The sequence below is a fragment of the Rhipicephalus sanguineus genome, chromosome 1 (assembly GCF_013339695.2).
Source record: "Rhipicephalus sanguineus isolate Rsan-2018 chromosome 1, BIME_Rsan_1.4, whole genome shotgun sequence".
In the NCBI taxonomy this organism is placed as follows: domain Eukaryota; kingdom Metazoa; phylum Arthropoda; class Arachnida; order Ixodida; family Ixodidae; genus Rhipicephalus; species Rhipicephalus sanguineus.
In genome coordinates, this window is record NC_051176.1 from 129,856,784 (window position 1) to 129,877,136 (window position 20,353).

At 45.3% G+C, this 20,353-nt stretch overlaps 1 protein-coding gene across 3 annotated transcripts in view; it reads left to right on the forward strand.

Annotated features, from left to right (window-relative positions):
- Positions 1–20,353, forward strand: part of LOC119397885 (nuclear pore complex protein Nup214) — a 188,166-nt gene that overhangs the window by 64,337 nt on the left and 103,476 nt on the right. For all 3 annotated transcript variants that reach the window (XM_037665206.2, XM_049416428.1, XM_037665210.2), the window contains exons 15-17: positions 6,564–6,716; positions 9,102–9,361; positions 13,221–13,409. In XM_037665206.2, the coding sequence (XP_037521134.1) occupies positions 6,564–6,716; positions 9,102–9,361; positions 13,221–13,409 (602 nt within the window). The remainder of the gene's footprint in view (positions 1–6,563; positions 6,717–9,101; positions 9,362–13,220; positions 13,410–20,353) is intronic.

Consider the following 20,353-nt stretch of genomic DNA (forward strand, 5'->3'; position numbering starts at 1 on the left):
TATGGTTAGTTGTGCACCCAATAATAGTTCACAGTAATTGAATGCGATGGGGCATTAGTCATACCAAGTTGGGAATTTGCGGTGCACGTAGGAAATCACAAATGGAAGGTGCCCATTCGTAGTGAGCTTTTATTTTTCCTTTTTTTAAAATAATTTGGCTACAGGTTTTCTGGTTAGGCTGATTTTCCTGTTTGGAATGACATCTTGACGTTCATCACTCGCATGAACCGTACATGTCATATTCGCCCTTCTCACAAAGACTTTACCACAGTGTGATGGTATTTGAGATCACTTTGACTAGCACAACAGTAAGTGTGTAACTATTTGGTGAACATGAAATGCTGCTCTAATGTATACAAAAAGACACTGCGAATTGTTGGAGCAGACATTAATATGGCTCTCCTTCGCATGTTTTAAAAGTGCCGTATTGTGTCTGAGGTAAGTGTAGACGGAATGCATGTTTACAGGGCATTAAAGGGACATTAGGGGCAAATTAAAATTTCTGTCAGGGTGAAAGATTAATGCTTGAGAACATCTGAAATGTCAATATGATACACAGCAGTGAAGGCAAACATTAGACAGAAGTCTGTCTGGTTGGGTAAGTAAACTGAGATAACTGATATTTATTCTCCAACCAAAGTTACGAAAACACGTAAAAGCCCGACGTTTCGGAACCAGCTTGGTTCCTTCCTCAGGGGGGACTGCGGCGGCTTGGCAGCGGCCTCTTTAAGGCACTCTTGCGGCGGTTAACGACCCCACGCATTACCGCGGAGCGTAGCCCATGCGCATACACTGGGGGGAGAGTTCCGAGTTCCTCTCACCCGGAAGACCCCAACTCATGTCCGCGACTTCAGCCACTTCGTGCAGCTAGCATCACAGGTGAGCATCGACGAAGACGAGAGCCTGGTCTCGTTCGACGTCATATCTTTGTTCACCAATGTGCCGGTACCCTTATCTGTGTCATGTGCCTGTGCTGCTCTTGAGGGTGACGATGGCTTGAGTCAAAGGACCCCGCTCACTATTGACGAACTCTGCCGCCTACTGGAATTCTGCCTGTCCAGCACGTATTTTTCCTACAAAGGAACGATTTTCAGGCAAAACAGTGGAACCGCAATGGGAGCCTCCATCTCTGTCACAATGGCAAACCTGACCATGGAACATATAGAAGGGAAAGCACTTGGCTCCTTCTCGCCGCGACCCAAGCTCTTTCTTCGCTACGTGGACGATTGCTTTTGTGTCGTGAAGACATCTGAAATTGAAAACTTCAGGCTGCACCTGAATTCCATTCACCCAGCCATACAGTTCACGGTCGAATGTGAACGCGACCGCACCCTCCCCTTTCTCGACGTCCAGGTGGCAAGAAGGGGCAGTGACTTGGAGTTCTCCATTTACAGGAAGTCGACGCACACCGGCCGATACCTTCAATACGATTCGTCCCATCCCTCCACCCACAAGGCCTCCGTTGTGTCCACATTACTTCAGAGAGCCAAAAAGATATGTTCCACTGACACGGAACGCCGGAAAGAAGAGGCCCGCGTAATTGCGGACCTCAGAAAAAACGGTCATCCGAGAAATTTCATTCGGTCCGTCGCCCGCCGCGCAGAACAAAAGAGGTTACGCGACTCCCAGCCAGCATTGACGAACAGCTCTCCAAAACACGTCTCGGTCCCATACGTCCATGGAGCCAGCGAGGCGTTGGCCCGGATTTTTAGAAAAGAAGGTGTACACATCGCGCACGTGCCTTCATGCATGCTGGGCCGCTTCCTTCCCCGCCCGAAAGACCGACCAACAAAGGACAGGGCTCCCGGCGTCGTTTACAAAATACCGTGCGCCGATTGCCCCTCGTCGTACATCGGCGAGACCAAAAACTTCCCCGAACGAATTAGGCAACACGTCAACGACGTCCGTAAACTCAACAAAGAACGCAGCGCCGTCGCCGAGCACGCCGAGACGTTTGACCACAAAATAGACTTCGACGGAACGGCCATCCTGGAAAGTGAAACCAAGTGGAGGAGGAGGTTGCTACTATAGTCGTGGCACATACAGAGGACCACTCAAAATATCAATCGTTCCCTCGGAACTCTCCCCCCAGTGTATGCGCATGGGCTACGCTCCGCGGTAATGCGTGGGGTCGTTAACCACCGCAAGAGTGCCTTAACCCTTTGTATCCCATGGCCAATCCAGCTGCGCAAGCAAACGTTTTTTTGCGTATATGCAATTACAATACATACGAAAGTGTGAATAAACCAAAACATGGGAAGTTTTAGCTTTAGTTCTACAAGAAAACAAGTATCCACATATGTGGACGCTGGGAACACCAGTTACACTGGATCCATCATCCTTCTTCATCGTACATGGGAAGTTTGCTTGCCGACGGCTCTGTTCCAACACAATAATCACTATCATCAGCACTACTTACCATAATCAATGCCATCATCAGTTCAACGCGTTCAACATCGTCATCATCATCATAATCATCATCATCATCATTATTATTATTATTATTAGTATTATTAATATTATTATTATTATTGTTGTTGTTATGATGATGATCATCATCATCATAAAGGGTCACGTGGCCGATGGCTAACGGCTCTGATTCAACGCCTTCATCATCACCATCATTATCACCATTCAAGGCCCATCTGCTTGCCCACCGCTCTACTTCAACGTGTTCGTCATCATCTTTATCCTGGTTGATCATCATTACCAGTGCGTTCATGGTTACGTTCAAACTGAATGCTTTCATCGTCAGCAGTAGCATTTTTCATAAGGCATTTGCTTGTTGATGGCTCTACTTCAACGTGCTAATTACCGGTGCCCTCCAAATCGGATCACTTGCTTCTGCTAGTCAGCTCGAAAATTATGACATGTATGTCTTCATCACTTAATCCACGTCCAGAATAAAGCAAATAAATTCTAAATAACTTCTACAAGGCGTGTTTAGCTATATCACTGATAATGTTTTGGGTAGAGCCGCACGGCAACGAAGCGGGTCTCACTACCATGCGGCGTTCTATCAGCTTTTTACACGAACTCGGTATGCCTGGTGTCCACAAACGTGGACGCCGCAGCGACAACTCAACTTGCAAAACTTTGGTCGCTCACAGTGCAACGAAAGTCACACAAAGACAAGATAAACCCTTCCTTTTCTCGAATAAATCTCAATAATATAAAAACTCTTACGAATTTAGAGTGAACCTATAAAAATTATGTAGGCATACACCTCAACAGGCGACTTGTGAAGAACGCCATTGTTCTGTGCGCACTTACCGCTGTTTGTGCACAGAAGTGGACACATATAAATGTTTTTATGAAATTCTGAAGTAATGCCAACATTTCAAATCGATTTTTAAAGCAATGCGTTGGCTAGCCTGATCCCACTTCTCTGATATGTTTTGTCCACAAATGTGGACGCTGGGATACAAAGGGTTAAAGAGGCCGCTGCCAAGCCGCCGCAGTCCCCCCTGAGGAAAGAACCAAGCTGGTTCCGAAACGTCGGGCTTTTACGTGTTTTCGTAACTTTGGTTGGAGAATAAATATCAGTTATCTCATACACAGCAGTGCTTTAGCAATGGAGAAATTAAGGTAAATGTCAGACACAATTTGCACCACCAGTGGGACTGGAACACAAGCCCTGTGACATAGTAGGGCCTCAGTACAATTAATCACAATTACACAAACTACCCATGACAGAAAATTTAGATTTCAGTGCATTACAAGAAGGAATAAAATGCAAATAGTGCATTTCAGTCTGATTCATGCAAAAAAGAACTTTTTGATGTTATCCTTGAGAGTGATGCAAGTTTCGTTTTCACTTGGCTGTGCTTTGCTAAAGTGCCTTGCCCCGTTGTAGCGCAGCGCTGGCTGTCGGGCAGTAAAGCATGAGCATGGCTATGTCAGAAGACTGCTCTTGGAGGTGGGTGGTTTGAATTGCGCTAACGGTATGCGGACCACTAAAATGTGATTTCCTTTCAAACTAAGCATTTCCTTGGCATGAAACAAACACTATGGGGTTTCTGGAATGCTATTTCAACAATCCTCATCAACTTATTATTGGTCTTTAGTGTCCCTTTAATAAACGATGGGCAAGGTGGGCCAAAGGGGGTCTTGTGCAAGCATTTCCCACAATTGCAGTCTTCATCACTTTCCTGAGCCCTGCATTCGTCAATCTCTGCATCGCTTCATAACAATATGCTGGCTTCACTGCAGTATGCAAGATGCATGTTTGCCGTTCGAAGAAGAGCCTGATTAGTGCCTGCTCCAATGTAAACAAAGAGGCAATGCTAACAGTCAAAATGCAGCATTTTCTGTTCACTCAGTAATTGGAGTCTGCACCAACTAGTTACACACTTACTGTTGTACTGGTCCATGCAAGTCCAAAGACCATTTTCTGCTCCAAAACTGCCCCAAAACACAATTATATCTGGTCCAAGCCTTTATCTAAATAGTTATACACCTTCTCCAAAATTTGCTCCAAATCCTAAACTGTCTGCACACATCTTGCGAGTACCCTTCGCTTTTGTACAAACTTTTGACATTTGTGTAGTAAGCATCCATGGTTCTCGCACCCCAACTGAAATGCAGGTGGCCAGTGCCTTGTGAAACACTTTTCATGTTTCTTAGAAAACCACGAGAACCTTCTTTATAACACAACTTTTAATGTTGCGCAATGTCTGAGCCTGCATCTAAGAATGGCATCACCTTGTAACAGGCACACTTGCTGGGAAATTTCAATGCACTGAAATTGCAGATAAATGAATTTAGTTATGTATACTAAAGGTAATAATATAATGTAATAGTTTCAGCATGCTAATGTCATTTTTATGTAAATTTTCTGCTTTGAACCCATAAAATGTGTTTTCATGTCCAATTCTGGGATGTGTTAGAATTGATAGAAATAGTACTGCCAATGGAGTTAGTGGCATGTTTCATTGTTTTTTCTGTCTCTTGCTTAATTTGACCCACAAGTTAATTAGGCCACCTTGGTCAGTTCCGTCAAGGTTGAATTGTTAGAAGTTAACTGCATAAAGATGAGTGTGCATAAAAGTAAGTAAACCTAAATGAAAATTGTCGATGACCAGATTTGCACAGTACCCTCAACGAAGGGCCCCAATGGCCTAACCATTAGACCATAAATGCATGTCTGGACGGGCGGAATGGAACACTGTTATAAATTTACTGCATACAAGCCAGCGCATTAAAACACTTAAAATGCATTTTTTTTTTGTAGCACTGGCAGTTTCTCATTGGTCTCATTTCGTTCACTATCGAAGCGCAATGCCTGCACCACCATTAGCATTGCTCTTGATCACGCCGGTGTTGTGAGACATTTCAAGGCTGCCAGGGTTGTCATATTGTTTTGACTGTGATGTCTTGCTACTCTTGGAATTCATCCTTCACTGCCACTCCCACTTCTTTAATGCACTTCTCCTTGTCAATGAATGGGCCTGCTGCCAAACTGGCCTCACCACCTCCATTCAAATGTTAGTAGGTCATGTCTCTCTTGCCTGAGTGAGCGGTATCAGCTTTAGAAACTTGATGTCTTATTATGCTGAGAACGACGTTCACCAGTGTTTTCTTTCCAATGTTGCGAAGAAGAAAAAGTGTCGCTTGTATTTATTGCAGGCGCTGGTGACCGCTGGTAATGTTTCCCAGTAACTGAAAAGTGCTGCTAGGGTACTATCGCGCTCAGTATGAGCTACATCATGCGAGCGCATGGCTGAGCGCTCTGCAAGGTTGTACAGTGGCGCCGATCATGGCATATTTTCGAGTTATTGGGAGAGAGTTCGGCTGTCCCTGCGAGCGCGCATCGCCTCCACTCGCTTTCACCCTTGCCCTCGTTTTGCCTTACGGTGATATCAGCTGCGAAAATGATAACTTCGGGGGTGAAAGCAAGCAAGTGGGGGCGATGCGCGCTCACAGGGACAGCCAAACTCTCTCCCAATAACTTGAAAATATGCCATAATCGGCGCAACTGTACAACCTTGCAGAGCGCTCGGCCACGCGCTCGCGTGATGTAGCTCATACTGAGCGCGATAGTACACTAACCGTGCTTATTACAGACTGAACTGCCTGAGCCCGAAGCTTCTAGGCCTAAGCATGGCCCATGCTCAAGTCGACATTTGCTTGCCTGGGCCAACCCCAGCCCATGAGCTGGGTCGGGCACATCCAAGGCTCCACTATGCATTACTGCAAGTGGATCTGTAGACGCAATTTTGATATTTGTGTACTGCTATGAAGGCATTTTTATAATCTCGTATGCTTACTAGAGAGCAACAGCACCAGATGTCACTGTCAGCCTGCCTCAAAACGTAACAAAAGTTCTATGTCACTCAGAACTCAAAACTATGAGAAAATTCAGAAAACTTAGAGAAATGTGGACATGTAGACCTGGTATTAGACACCCTGGTATGTTTTATGGTTGCTCGGAAAACTCAGTGGAGGCGCTTTTGAGTTTCGTTGATTTGGTATAGCTTTTCAATCACACAAAATGTTGTGTCATTGCATCTGTGAATAAGGCTTCCCATAATTTTTATTGTCTCTCCCTGCTTCTTTTTCAGATAAAAGAGTTTGGGAAGGAAGTGAAGGCTTTCAAAGAAAAATCGCTGAGCACGGTCATTGAGCCGGCCGGCAGTGATGCCAGCTTGATGAAAATGAAGAAGCTAGGCACTGCGTTGGAGAGCACTGCCGAATGTTTGAAGAGTGACATGGAGGTTTGATTTTCTCTCTTACCTATTTCTTTGTTAAAAAAAGCTCGGGCTTAAGAATGGTGGAGCCACTGTAATCCAGACGCTGTAAACCACGTATGCATTCTGAAATTATGCTGCTTAGACAAAACAACTTGTAAATACTTGCAATCCACTGAGCTGAAATTGTAATTGGGGCTTACTGCCCCGTACTTGGGTTAAAGCGGTACTGACACAAAAATTTTGTTTTTTTTTTTCTGCAATACGTTGCTGGGGGCCTATTAGTCATAACACGGCATATCGTCTGCTGCAGCGTGCGACATAATTAATTACAGTCTGTTTATTACAGACCAGTCTCAGTTTCGGTTTGGGAAAGCTTCGATAACGACAAGCCGCCGGGTGCAACTTACCGCCATCTAGCTTGTGAAATGCCACACAGAACTGTGACGCGCTTTCACACTGCCTGCATGATCTGCTAGCGTTCTTTCACCTACCACATGTACTGCACCTTCACTGTCGTCGTTGTTATCATCTGACGACAACTACTTTCTTGAGGCTTCCGCACGTTCGTCGCAGGCACGGGCTCGCGAGCAGCGGCCGAATAGTAGCCTGCTGATGCAAACACAGCAAAATTGCAATTGTGATTAGGACATCATCATACTAGCTGCGCCAGTTTTCGGAGCTCGGCCAAAGTGGGGATGTCTTGGAAGTTGGGGATCACCTTCAGGTCACCTTAGATGATGTTAATGTCGCAAGGTGCGGCGTATAGTGCTGGATCATGCACATTAACTTTAAAAATTCATATAAATTACCTCCCAAGCTATATTCGCTGTTGAGATTTGGTAGATGATATGCGCATGCTCACGGGAATAGATCCCACAGGCTATCTCGGCTGCGAAATTTTGTGTCAGTACCCCTTTAACTTGTGAGCATGTAAGTGAATCCATTTTGCCATTTCTGATACGTTGAATGGCATACAATTTTTTATGCTATTTCACTCCACAAGGTGTGTGAACTGTGGTATAATTGGTTGCTCTGCTATGCATCCATGTCAAAATCTGGCACCCAAGAAAGTGTGAGGAGCTTTTTTATTCTATAAGAGCCACGTCTACTTTAAGCGGAATAAAAAAATATGCAGTCGTTTGCTACTGACAATATTGTGTAGGTGAGTGGTTGGGTTCATTTGAGATCAGTGGTCGAGGCTAAGCTGTTGTCTGCCGTGGCTGTCCACTGGTGTGTGGTTGTGCTCTACACCACGAGGTACTGCAAATATCCAACTGCTGGCAGCTCTCATTTTCTTTTTCGGTGGGCAGACAATCTCAAAAAGTTTGCGGACAATACAAAGCTCTCTGTCAGTGATCACTGGTAAGTGAAAATACGAGAACCGTGATGCACTCTTCTGGTGTGAAGTGGTGGCCGTCGAAGCACGGATCCTGGCATCAATCTGACAATGAGAGCGCCATGCTAAGTGTCCCGACGTGCTGCAGTCACTCCACTTGCCGGCTGCCTTGCACAGGCGCACAATGTTGCAGCTTGGCATGTCACCACTTGCTAGGTTTGCAGCCCACAACTTAACAGGGGAGATCCTCGGCGCTTGAGTACAGAAACCTTGTGATCAACGCTGGTCACACAGCTCACATTGACGTGGAGCGCATGTAACTCAGGGAGATGATGCTCACTCTCAACCTGAAGTTCCCAAGTGTAGTAGTAAATTGTGATTATGTATTCTCTTCCTGCTACTGTTTTTTTTATATATAGCAAATTGTAAAATTTCCGTACTGTTATGAATATTTTTTGCAATTAGGTTGCAAAATTTACCTATGACATCATTGGCCAGCCAATCAGATCTGTCACCGCTGTGGTGTCACTGACCCATGCAATGTATCATGGGCAGTAGTGGCTGTAAACTATTAACAGTGCCGCTGTGATTTGTAGCAATTCACGTATTTAAAACCTCATGACAAATAACACACTTTATGCTGGACATCTAGATCAGTCTGCTAGAGATCCGAAGAACTTGTGCTACTTGCTAAATGCACTTGTAGGAAATCGCCGAAACTGTTTCAGGGTCCCTTTAAACCAGAGTTATGTGTGTCATTCTGCAGAAGATCAGTAATTGTTTCATGAGCTGTTTTCATGCTTCAAACCCTAAACTGTACACCTGAACAATATTAGTTGTGGTTGCTGCAATAGCATCAGCTTTTGTTTCTATTATCTGGGAGCATGTTTAGTTCATCAGTGGTTGCCATGAAAAGAAGGCGTAAATATACTTAACAATCTTTAAGGCTCAAGATAAAGGAAATAGTCATAAAACGTTATCTAAAACGTCTAACAACAATGGTTAACTTGAGAAGCATGTTGTTTTCCTATCTCTTTGTTGGTTAATGATGGCACTTTCCTCTTGTTTTACAGAAGACTTATTCAGATGTGCATGGCTTACGTAGCCTGTTATTTGAGACCTTTGCACTGCTGGAAGAAGCTCGTACAAGGTACTTGAGAAACAGGGACCCCCAGTTTGCGGGACTTCTTCGTGATCGAGACCTGGACCCTATCTCAGCCAACCGACTGTCAGAGGCTCGGCGCCTGCAACGCTATGTTAAGCAACAGCTGCAGGAGGTACACACACGCCTTGATCTAGATTGGGAAGAGCAGGTTGCCCACCGCAATAACATGTAAGTCCATTCTGCCACACTATAAATAAATATTATGTAAAACCACTTGTATGTTTTGACAGATCACACTGTACATATCTATGGTGCACTGTTCAGAGGAACAGCAGTTTAATCGGTATGAGAATATGTTACTACCAAAAAGTGAAATCTAAGGTTAGAATGTAGGCAGATAGTTCCTAAACAGATGTATAGTAATGTTCCTTGCTTTTATGTGCTATAATTGGCATCTGATTTGCTGGTTTTGAATTGAAGAAACTTCAAAAATTGTCCTCTGGTTGCTGCTGATCTCACTGAGCTCTGTGATTTGATGTTGATTCAAAGTTATGGCATTGGGTGTAAAAAAATACTGTAAATTTCTGTAAGAACAGTGCAACAGACAAGGACTGATGAGGAACACACACACAGTGCTGTGTGTGTTCATCTGAAGCGTGGTCAGAGTGAGAGTACGGTCAGTGCCTGCATTTCCTTGTACACGAATTTTTATTTTCTCATCTATGAAATATTCCTTGAATGTTCAGTGCACAATGTGCTCCAGCTTGACTCTATTTCATTTACCCAACCATATGTGACATTTTTATTTGTTTATTTCGATGTACCTTACAGGCCCTATGGGGATCATTGAGTAAGGGGGGCATAATGGAATAAATGACAGAAAGAAAAACCGACACATGACAGCCAAAAATGTTTACAATGATAACGTGCTAGTAAAACAGTGTTACAAATAAAATTCGATGGGAAAGTAATACTAAGAATAGTTACCGAAATATTGAAAAATAAAGTTCATGGTAGCAATAAAAAAAAAGAAAAGCGACACATTGCTTGTGCATAGGAAATGAAAAGAGCAAAGAATGCGCAAAGCTTGAACGAATAAACAAGCAACAATGCATAAGCTAAAAGAATCTGCTTCCAAGGCAGTGTTAAAAAAAAAAGAGAGAGGAGAAATGTGATAGAAATGCTAAACGTTCGAGAAATATTAAACCACGGCCACCTGGATCGGGGCGCGCGGCGGTGTTGCTCCGGCCGTCCCATTCGGACGGAGGAGGCGTAATTGCAGGAAGGGGCGTGACCGCTCCTTTCGCCGCACCGCGGCGCGCGCCTACTACCCCTCCATTCCTTTGCGCTCTATGCGGGAAGGTTTGCGCCGCCTTGAAGATATCGCTGTAGAGTAACCGTGAGTTAGCATAACACTTCCCCCACCCTCACAAAAAGCACATAAAAGGATGAATGGCGGCTATCGCTATATTCTTTATTTTTTTGTGTGTGTGCGCCAATCCTTGTCGTGATGATGGTGACCGAAGCGAAAACACCTGCGAGTCACGTTTCAAGAAAATTGCTTTGGTGTACATGCGAAGGAAATTGTTTTGGTATACATGCGAAGGAAAGCACGAGATTTATTTAAAAAAAACCTTTTTTTCTGAGTGCTTCCAACCTTCGGATCGTTTCCCCTATTCTGGAAGCACTCAGAAAAAAAGGTTTTTTTTTAAATAAATCTCGTGCTTTCCTTCGCATGTATACCAAAACAATTTCCTTCGCATGTACACCAAAGCAATTTTCTTGAAACGTTTCCCTTGGGATGCTGCGGCCTTGAGTGCGCGAGCTTTACCTGCTGGAAGGAATGCCACTTTGGCGTCGAGGCAACGTAATCTTTCTTGGTGTTGACTTACAGTAAGGCACGCAGCAGTACGGCACGTTTCTGAAAAACACGGTAAATGAGGCAAGCGAGCGAAAAACTCGCAGCTACAGCTAACAGGCGTAACCTCGTGGTACGCAGACTAAAAACAAATTACTTGCCTGAAGTCAATGTGGTATGACAATGTGAAACATCTAAAGAGAGAAAACGTATATTCACGTCTTTTTTTATTGTGAAAAAGTCGCAGCTACAGCTAACAGGCGTAACCTCGTGGAACGCAGACTAAAAAAACAAATTACTTGCCTGAAGTCAATGTGGTATGACAATGTGAAACATCTAAAGAGAGAAAACTTATATTCACGTCTTTCTTTTATTGTGTGTTACGTATTAACACGTTAATTAGTGCAGACCGTTAGAGGCGTTTATTTCCGTCTTACATGTGCACTCTGCCCGTAATTAATTCAGATAGAGTTAAACGCCTCTATAAACTGCCCGTTTACATTAAATACGACACGCACCAACACACCAGAAAAACAATTGATGCGTTTTGTTAGAACACGCACAAAAAATAAGAAAAAAAAAAGCAGAGCAATACTAGCGAGAAACGTCCGCAACCGACCTACGGCCGTCGGTAAATCGACGCTTATGTAACGTCGGGCCTTGGTCAACCCGCGAGCGGCATGCACTCGGCATCGTCGGCCACGGTGGACGGGCCTACATCGGGTGCCGACGCAGGCCCACATGAGGCCAATGTCAATCCCCAAGACCAGCCCTACATTGGTTGCCAAGGTTGAGCCAACGACAGTGCAGTTGGCCAGCGACGTCAGGCCGACATTTTGCCAAGGATAAAATGTTGCTTGGGAAACGGGCTCTTTCATTCTGTCGCGTTAAAACGACAATTCGATACCAAAACGAGAGAAAGTGGCCATTGCGCGACCGACCCTTAGCTAATTCGCAGGCGACAAGCGTCACTCATCGCTTTCGCGTTCAAATTCGCCTACATGCGGCCTGCGCTTAAATAAGAACGTCGCATTCACATCACTGTCGTGTCGTGGGAACTTCAGAATGCAAAGAGACGTGCCCATATCAAAATGTTGCCTATCATCGGCAAGGAGAAAACGACTACAGCATTATCATTACCGCAATTGTTTTCTAGCAACGTGATGCTCTTAAGACAGCGCTCGACCGCAGAAGATAGCTATGCAGTGCCGACGACGATAAAATGTATTTCCTTTAGAAAGAATCATGGCGCGCGCCGGTCCAGGCGGCCGTGGGAGAAACGATTGCCAAAACAAAGAATGAGAAGCATGGAAAATCACGTACTCGGCACAATATATGTGTCATGGCACTTATGTAGCGGCCGTGGTCATGGCACATGAACGCGCCGCGCCACACGAAGTCTCTTAAGCACGCTGCTTGGCTCTATCTCGATTGTAACATGCTACAGAGAACAACACTCACTGTGTAAAGCCCGATTAACATTACATAACAGCGTACCTTGATTCCAGTCACCACGTGCACGATGTCCAGTGTGCATTTTTCCGAACACATCTGCGGCTGTCTACGGCGCGGTCAGCGCGGCATCATTCGCAAGGGGGTAGGAGGAGAGCGCCGCGTCGCGGCGCGCGTCTGAACTACCTCAATTACAACTTTTCAAAGGGGCGCGCGCCGAATGGGACGGCCGGAGCAACACCGCCGCGCGCCCCGATCCAGGCGGCCGTGATTAAACATGTACGCTATTTACATGTGTTCTTCCAAATTTCTCTATACTATTTCTAGAATTTTCCTTATAGCCTTCAAAGCTGAAGCATTATAAGAGTACTAATTGCTTTTTTCACTCTTTCTACAGTACTGTTTTATGCATACAAACTTGTAACTATTCACTGCAGTGGTCTAGTGGTTATGGTGCTTGACTACAGACCCAAAGGTTGCGGGATCGAATTATGGCCGCGGTGGCTGCATTTCGATGGAGGCAAAATGCTAGAGGTCCATGGGTTAGATATAGGTGCACGTTAAATCCCAGGCGGTCGAAATTTCCTGAGCCCTCTACTACGGCATCTCTCATAATCGTATAATGGTTTTGCGATGTAAAACACCCAAAAATTGTTAAACATGTGCACTATTTGCATTTGTATTGGTCAGCACTGCTTTTTTTATGCTATTACAGCATCGCTTTACTCTGCAAGCTGCCCCCATTTCCCACTTCGCTCTCTCTTTGCCCCTTTTCAGTAAGGATAAGGCTGAGCTTTCATCGGCTGAGGCTATCTACCGTGCCTTGTGTGACTGCCGCAATACTGCTGAGCTGCTGTCCAAAACTGTCAACTCATTGGAAGTACGATTGAGGAAGGCCCGGATGGAAAGCAAGCAGAGGAAATTGTCACCAAGACCATACTGGAATGAGGCCAGTGACGTGACCAGGTCAGCTTAATATATCTCTCTTATTTTGCTTTCATCATTGTCTGTTTGTGTGTCTGCATTTTCTAATCATTCTGGGTACTTCTTATTACACAGTAATGTACTGCAAATACCTTATTCATTGAAACCTCGGTGATACGAATCTCATGGGACCACCAAAAATATTCGTGTCATCCGAAATTCGTATCACCAGAAAGCATGGAAAATTAGCATGCGACAAAAGAAAGCTGTATATTTTCATTTATTGTTTTTCAGGGCCGCAGCGTGAGGAAGAACCCTGAATGATTGTCAGTCAAGTTTTTAGATGTCGGCAATCATACCAGCACTTATAAATACTATACGGCTCGTACGAGTGTATTTAATTAATGAACTAGGTGCATTGTGACCCGCGACAGCAGTAGCCCCTTCCAAATTTTAGTATGATTTTTTGCATGCCACCGGAGTACGGCAGCGGAAGTAACGAAATAAGCGCTTTGACGTGATGGATCAAGGCCGCAAAATTACAGAACCACAGTCCTGTGTTATGATTTTGTTATTGCAGAGGTGTTGCTGATGTTTTTTTGGAAGATTTACGGCCGTGCCCGCACAAGTGCGACCTGAACGGTTGTGCATGTTGACGTTTTGAGGCCTGACTCCTTCGCCAAGACCGTCCTTGCCTTCTTTCGGTCCTCATCCACCTTTCGTAGGATGTCTGATGCACGAGGCAGGCACGTGTAAACACTGTACGACAGCAGCCCGCATCGACGCATTAGAAAAAAAAGCATGGCACTAAAGTCCTCTGTAATCTAAACGCGAAGGCACACGGAGGCACATAAGCGCCTCAAAGATTCGCGCACATAATCTCGGAGGCCGTGACGTGTCTCCGAAGGTTTATTCTGACCGTAAGAAAAGGGATTTTCTTGCACCGTGACTCTGACGATTTGGCGGTGCAGCACGCATGCCCACGCTTGCGTTCCCGCGCTCGCACGTGCTTGGTGCGTCTTCCGCGACAGCACGGACAGCACCTCTTCGTACCTGGGCGGTAGCGTACGTTCGTATCAAATGTCGCTGGGTGAAAATCGGTTCGCAACAACCGTACTCCATTACATTGCAGGCCAATGGGCCTTGGCCGGGACCAACGAAAAATTCGTATCACCCCGAAATTCGTATAAGCTGTGATCGTATCACTGAGGTTTCACTGTATTCTGTTCAATGCATGCTGATGAGACGTGGGAATATGAAAATTTTCTGGTACAGACTGAATATGAATAGTACTACTAACCTTCTGGTTTCAAATCATGTTATGGAAATGCATTATAAGAATTTATTAGACTAGTAAGCCATTTACATTAAAAGGCTGTCTATTTGGCTTTTGTTAATCCAGATAATTTCGTCACACCATATCTGTTTGATCTCACCAAGCTGTGCATTTTCATATAGAGTTAAAGGGACACTAAAGGCAAATATTAAGTCGATGTTGATTGTTGAAATAGCGGTGCAGAAACCTCGTAGTGGTACTTTTATGCCAAGGAAGTGCTTATTTTGAAATAAAATCACGTTTTTAGTGGTCCGCATCGCGTTAGCGCGCTTCAAACCTCCCGCCTGAAAATACGACTTTCATACGTCACTGCTGCCGTGCCGAACGTTGCCCGCTTTTACTGCGCGGCCGCCGACACTAGTAGCAGCAGAGAGGAAGTAGCGGAACCCACAGTAGCAACAACGGCCATCGAAGCCATCGAAGCTTGCCGCAGTCCCGCAGTCCCGCAGCGAGCACACACGCAGAGGTTTTGACTGTTCAGCACACTGGCGCAATGGCATGACACTAAGCCACATCGAGCGTAAGGGTTCATTCCGCGGCACCCAGTGAAAAGACACACCGGTTTCCTTGCTGCAGCACTGGCGTTGTGCACCATTCGGAGAAGGAAGAAACAAGCGGAAAGACAGGGAGGTGCACCATTCGGGCATCCGGCAATATCACATGCATGCGGCATTTTGTCGAACTTTCGGTCAGAGCGACTTTCACGAGCGCGCAAAACACACGCGGCAGTACGCGATCCCGAAACTACCACTGAGACGCGACCGCGTGAGCGAAGCAGGGCACCGGGCGAGGCGCAGTTCGGCGAAAACGGAACCTTTGAAGCACGCGTGCCGTTCCCCATATGGCAACGCCACGGAGGTTCTTTTTTCCATGAATCAAGCGGAAACGAACAAACAGCATTTTATTACGTCTTTTGATGCTCGGAAGGTTCTTTTTTTACTGCTGCTAGTTTTATTACTAGTGATTTATTGTAGGCCGACTTCCATACGTCATCGGGATCACTTCGAAAATGTCCCACCCGTGGCGCTCATCATGTGATACATTTAGCTTCATTTCTCGGTAAGTAGGGCACTGCTGCTGATAATATTGCCGTTTTAGAAGTTGTCATACATTGGGCTTTCACTCTGACATAAATTGTTATTTGCCTTTAGTGTCCCTTTAAGTGCATTTCACTGCATAGGCATTCAGCCATGTGCTAGTTGTTACTCAGTGCATTCAAATACCTCAAAACGCTCCACTGCAACTCTGCTTCCGGGGGGCCTCTGCTGAAAGGCTAAAAAAAAACTTTAAAAAAAAGAGAGAAAAAGCTCACAGTTCGTCGCAAAGGCGAAGCAATGAATGTGATAGCAACAAATTGGAATATTATAAGAAGTAAGGCTAGCATCTATCGTAGTAGAACAGCGCCGGCGAAAACAACAGACCAGACGAGGAGAAGGACACGTAACACAAGGCGCACTAACAACTGAAAGTTTATTCGGTATCTGCAGAGAATAAATACTGCCTTCACATGAATAAACAGAAGAAAGAAGGTTACAAAAGCTATGACATATCACGTGGTCACTTCTACTGTGCGTGCAAAACGGTTCCTGAAAGAAATCTGACATCCTTCTCTGAAAGCAAAACAGAAGGCATGCTGACACAAGATTCCCCGAGCTTTTTAATCTCTAGGGCTTCAACAACCTCCCTTGTCAACCTGTCAGCTGACTTGTACATGACGCCAGTGCTTTCAAATCGAGGTGCGCAACCGCAGTCTCTGCAATGGATACCTAGATGCCCCGATACCACTTTCGTTGTGTTGTACTTGTGCTCTTTTAATCTATCATTTAGGCATCTTCCTGTTTGGCCTATGTATGACGCACCGCAAGACAATGGGATTGTGTAAACCACATTATCGGTGCACTGTACAAACCTGTCGCGATGCTTCTTAGTGCACACAGGTGTCTTACTTTCTGCGTTAACCGCCCGACACATTTTTGCCAGCTTGTCGGGTGCGGTAAATACCACCTTTACTCCCGCCCTTTCCGCCACTTTCTTCAAGTTGTGCGAAACGGAATGTACGTAAGGAATAGCGGAGACATTCTTTGTACCGCATAATTGTGCTGCTGCACGGTTGGCGTTAGCGCCTTGGTTCTTCACTCTTAGCATCTTTTCTGCAACGCTAGACAGAATTGCTCGCGGGTACCCCGCGTCTGTTAGACGACGAACCTGGTCGTCGAAACTACTTCGCAGCCGGTGAATGCATGATTTCTTTAGGGCATTGTCAAAGGATGAATAAATGATGCTACGCTTGACTAGCTTGGAATGCGAAGAATGAAACAACAAAACAGGTTTTTTAGCTCTTGGCTGGAAAGCCCAGCAGACGTGACGAGGTGAAAAATGAAGCCCTAAATCGAGGAAACGTAAAAAACCATCAACCGGAAGCTCGTGAGTCAAAACTAAAGGTGCCAAGCACTGACGAAAAAGTGCAAGTATGTCAGAAGATTGCTTTTGCAAGTCTTCCTCGTCACAATCTAGAACAATTAAAAAGTCGTCCACGAATCTAAAAACACGTAACACATGAGTGGGTGTCATCAGGCGCTGCTGCAACAGTCTGTCTAATTTCGCTAAAAAGATGTCACTTAGTATCGGAGCTATGCATGAACCTATGCACACACCATCTTTTTGTAAACAGATGTCCCCTTTCCATTCTACATAAGTAGAACCAAGGTAGGTTCTTAGCAGCTCCAGGAACGAGCCTACTGCTATACTGGAAGCATTTTGGAATGAAACTGCCCCGTAGCTGTCAATGCATTCCGCTACGCTAGTAAGAAGAGCATCTTGTGGTATCGCGTAGTACAGGTCTTTTATGTCAATTGAAAAAGCATTCAGTTGTCTAGTCTCATTTTCTGCTAGAAAGCACACAACCTGCTCAGAATTCTTTACTTTGAAGGGATCATCAATCATCAATTGGTCTAAGTTCTGCTGCAGGTACAAAGACAAACATTTCTGCCATGCTCTGTTTTCTGACACAATTACACAAAGGGGACACTCCGGTTTATGGGTCTTCGCTGCAAAAAACACATCAAGACTTAGCGTCTTGTTTGACTCAATGGCAGTCGACAGCTTTGCGAGATTTAGTTTTCTACATAATTGTGAGGCTTTTGTTCTTATCTTACTCAGGCTAACTTCACTGACCTGCTTAAATGTTGAAGCCAACGCTTCAATCGCGACAGGTTTGTACAGTGCACCGATAATGTGGTTTACACAATCCCATTGTCTTGCGGTGCGTCATACATAGGCCAAACAGGAAGATGCCTAAATGATAGATTAAAAGAGCACAAGTACAACACAACGAAAGTGGTATCGGGGCATCTAGGTATCCATTGCAGAGACTGCGGTTGCGCACCTCGATTTGAAAGCACTGGCATCATGTACAAGTCAGCTGACAGGTTGACAAGGGAGGTTGTTGAAGCCCTAGAGATTAAAAAGCTCGGGGAATCTTGTGTCAGCATGCCTTCTGTTTTGCTTTCAGAGAAGGATGTCAGATTTCTTTCAGGAACCGTTTTGCACGCACAGTAGAAGTGACCACGTGATATGTCATAGCTTTTGTAACCTTCTTTCTTCTGTTTATTCATGTGAAGGCAGTATTTATTCTCTGCAGATACCGAATGAACTTTCAGTTGTTAGTGCGCCTTGTGTTACGTGTCCTTCTCCTCGTCTGGTCTGTTGTTTTCGCCAGCGCTGTTCTACTACGATTATGAACCAACTAGCCCAAAAGTACATTTTGGCTAGCATCTAACTCTTTTAGGATCCGATCTCGCGTAACTCTACAAAACTCTACAGATCTCGCGTAACTCTAGGGAATATGGCCGCTCCAGGGAGCGAAACGGATTTCGTGCTGTCTGTCGTCTCAATGCGAAGTAAGCGGTGAGAGCACAGCATGTACATGGGTATACGAGCCGTCTACTGACATCTGTTGAGATAGGACGTGCGACTGTACCCTTTGGTCAAAGTTCGCAGTTGCTGCCCAACCGACGCACCCGCCCCCCTCCCCTCACCGGTGCCCCTTCATTGGTGCTCCTTCGCCCGACGAAAGATGGGCAGGGCGTTTCCTCAGCTTGAGGAGCCATCGATGGCCTGCCTCACCCATGGGGCGATGTTAGCCCTTCGAGCGATGGAGATAGCCAGCTCGTTTTATGTCTGCTTCAGCCATGTTCGTCGGCAGCGCTTGTGGGCTTTTACTCCCAAATATAACATACGAGGCGCGGGGTGATGTTATCGACTTGGACTTTATGCGGAGCATGAAGGCGACAGCAAAAACCGGCCTGGAGTGTCCGTACATCTGCTATCGCAATAATATTAGACCAACTATATGAAGCATTCTTCCTTTCCTTTTCCCTGAACTAATTTAGAATGTAGTACTAATGGCTTATTTGTAAAGCCAGATAGTTTTAACAGTGAGAGACCCTGAAGTTAGGTAAACTATCAAACACGTGTAGGAAATAACACAAAGAGAGTGCAAAATTCACTAGGCATCACTTTTCTGCTTAGCATTCGGAAAAGGATCAACACAAGGTAGGTGTGATTTGTCAATGCAAACCACTGTAAACAAGCTCAAGCCAAGCAATGCCCAAACAAGGAGGCTGGCGGATAATGAGAAAACATATGCACCCCTAGGTAATGCTGTCTGGATGATGTCCATCTTGCGCTTTTCTTCTTTCTCTCTCGGTCATGCTGATCTTTTCTGTGGTGGCTGAGAGTGCAAAGAACAACCTTCAAATTTTAATCAGTGGCACATTATTCACTTGACCTCTCCAAAAGATAACAAAAGGTGACTGTCAGCGCTGCCTTTCACTGTCCTGTCACGGCTGTAAGAAGGAGAGGTGTAGGAAAGGCAGAATAGGCACCCGCATGAAGGTTACTGGGCAGGCCATAAACCCCAGAAGTTGTTGGCACTGTGCTCACTTCTATGCACCCCTTTCTTCATTTGTAAATTGTGGTGAATGGTAGATATGAACCTAGACATGCAACCTCAATTTAACACTTAATAAATTGAGCAAATATGCCATGGCTCAGCTGGCCTTAGTATTACAAGTGATCTGGGAGTAATGAAATGCATCATTGGAAAATTGAATGCACTTAACGGAAAATAATCCCATCTGCAATTGTATTACAGGGGCCCTGCAACACTTTTCCAAGTAATCATTGAATGGCTTCATTAAAAGAGTTTGCCTCATGAATCGACTGCCGCAAAAAATTTTTAGAGTCCGTCAAGTGCGAGCGAAGTTACAGAGATTTGTAAACAGGCTCCGACTTTTTTTTTACACTCCCCAAACAAGCTTGCCAATTCCTACAGTAGACTGCGGCGATCACATTTTCCAAATATTACAGCGCTGCGCGCCGCGCAGACCCTCCATTTCGAAAAACAATTCCCACGCCTCTTTCCTTCGCCTGACCTATCCCACTCGTACGTGCAGCAACGCAAACATGCCCATGGGCAACTTGACGTTCCACTGAGCTCGTTGATTGGCCTAAACCAGGTCTCAACAAGTTAATGTCAGTTCCTCTTTCCACTCACCGCTACGAAACTGCACCTCGTTTCTTGGCCCTGCGGTGATGCGGTTTCGGCCACGCAGTTGTTGGGTTGTCTCGTAGCACCTGCGCGCACTTG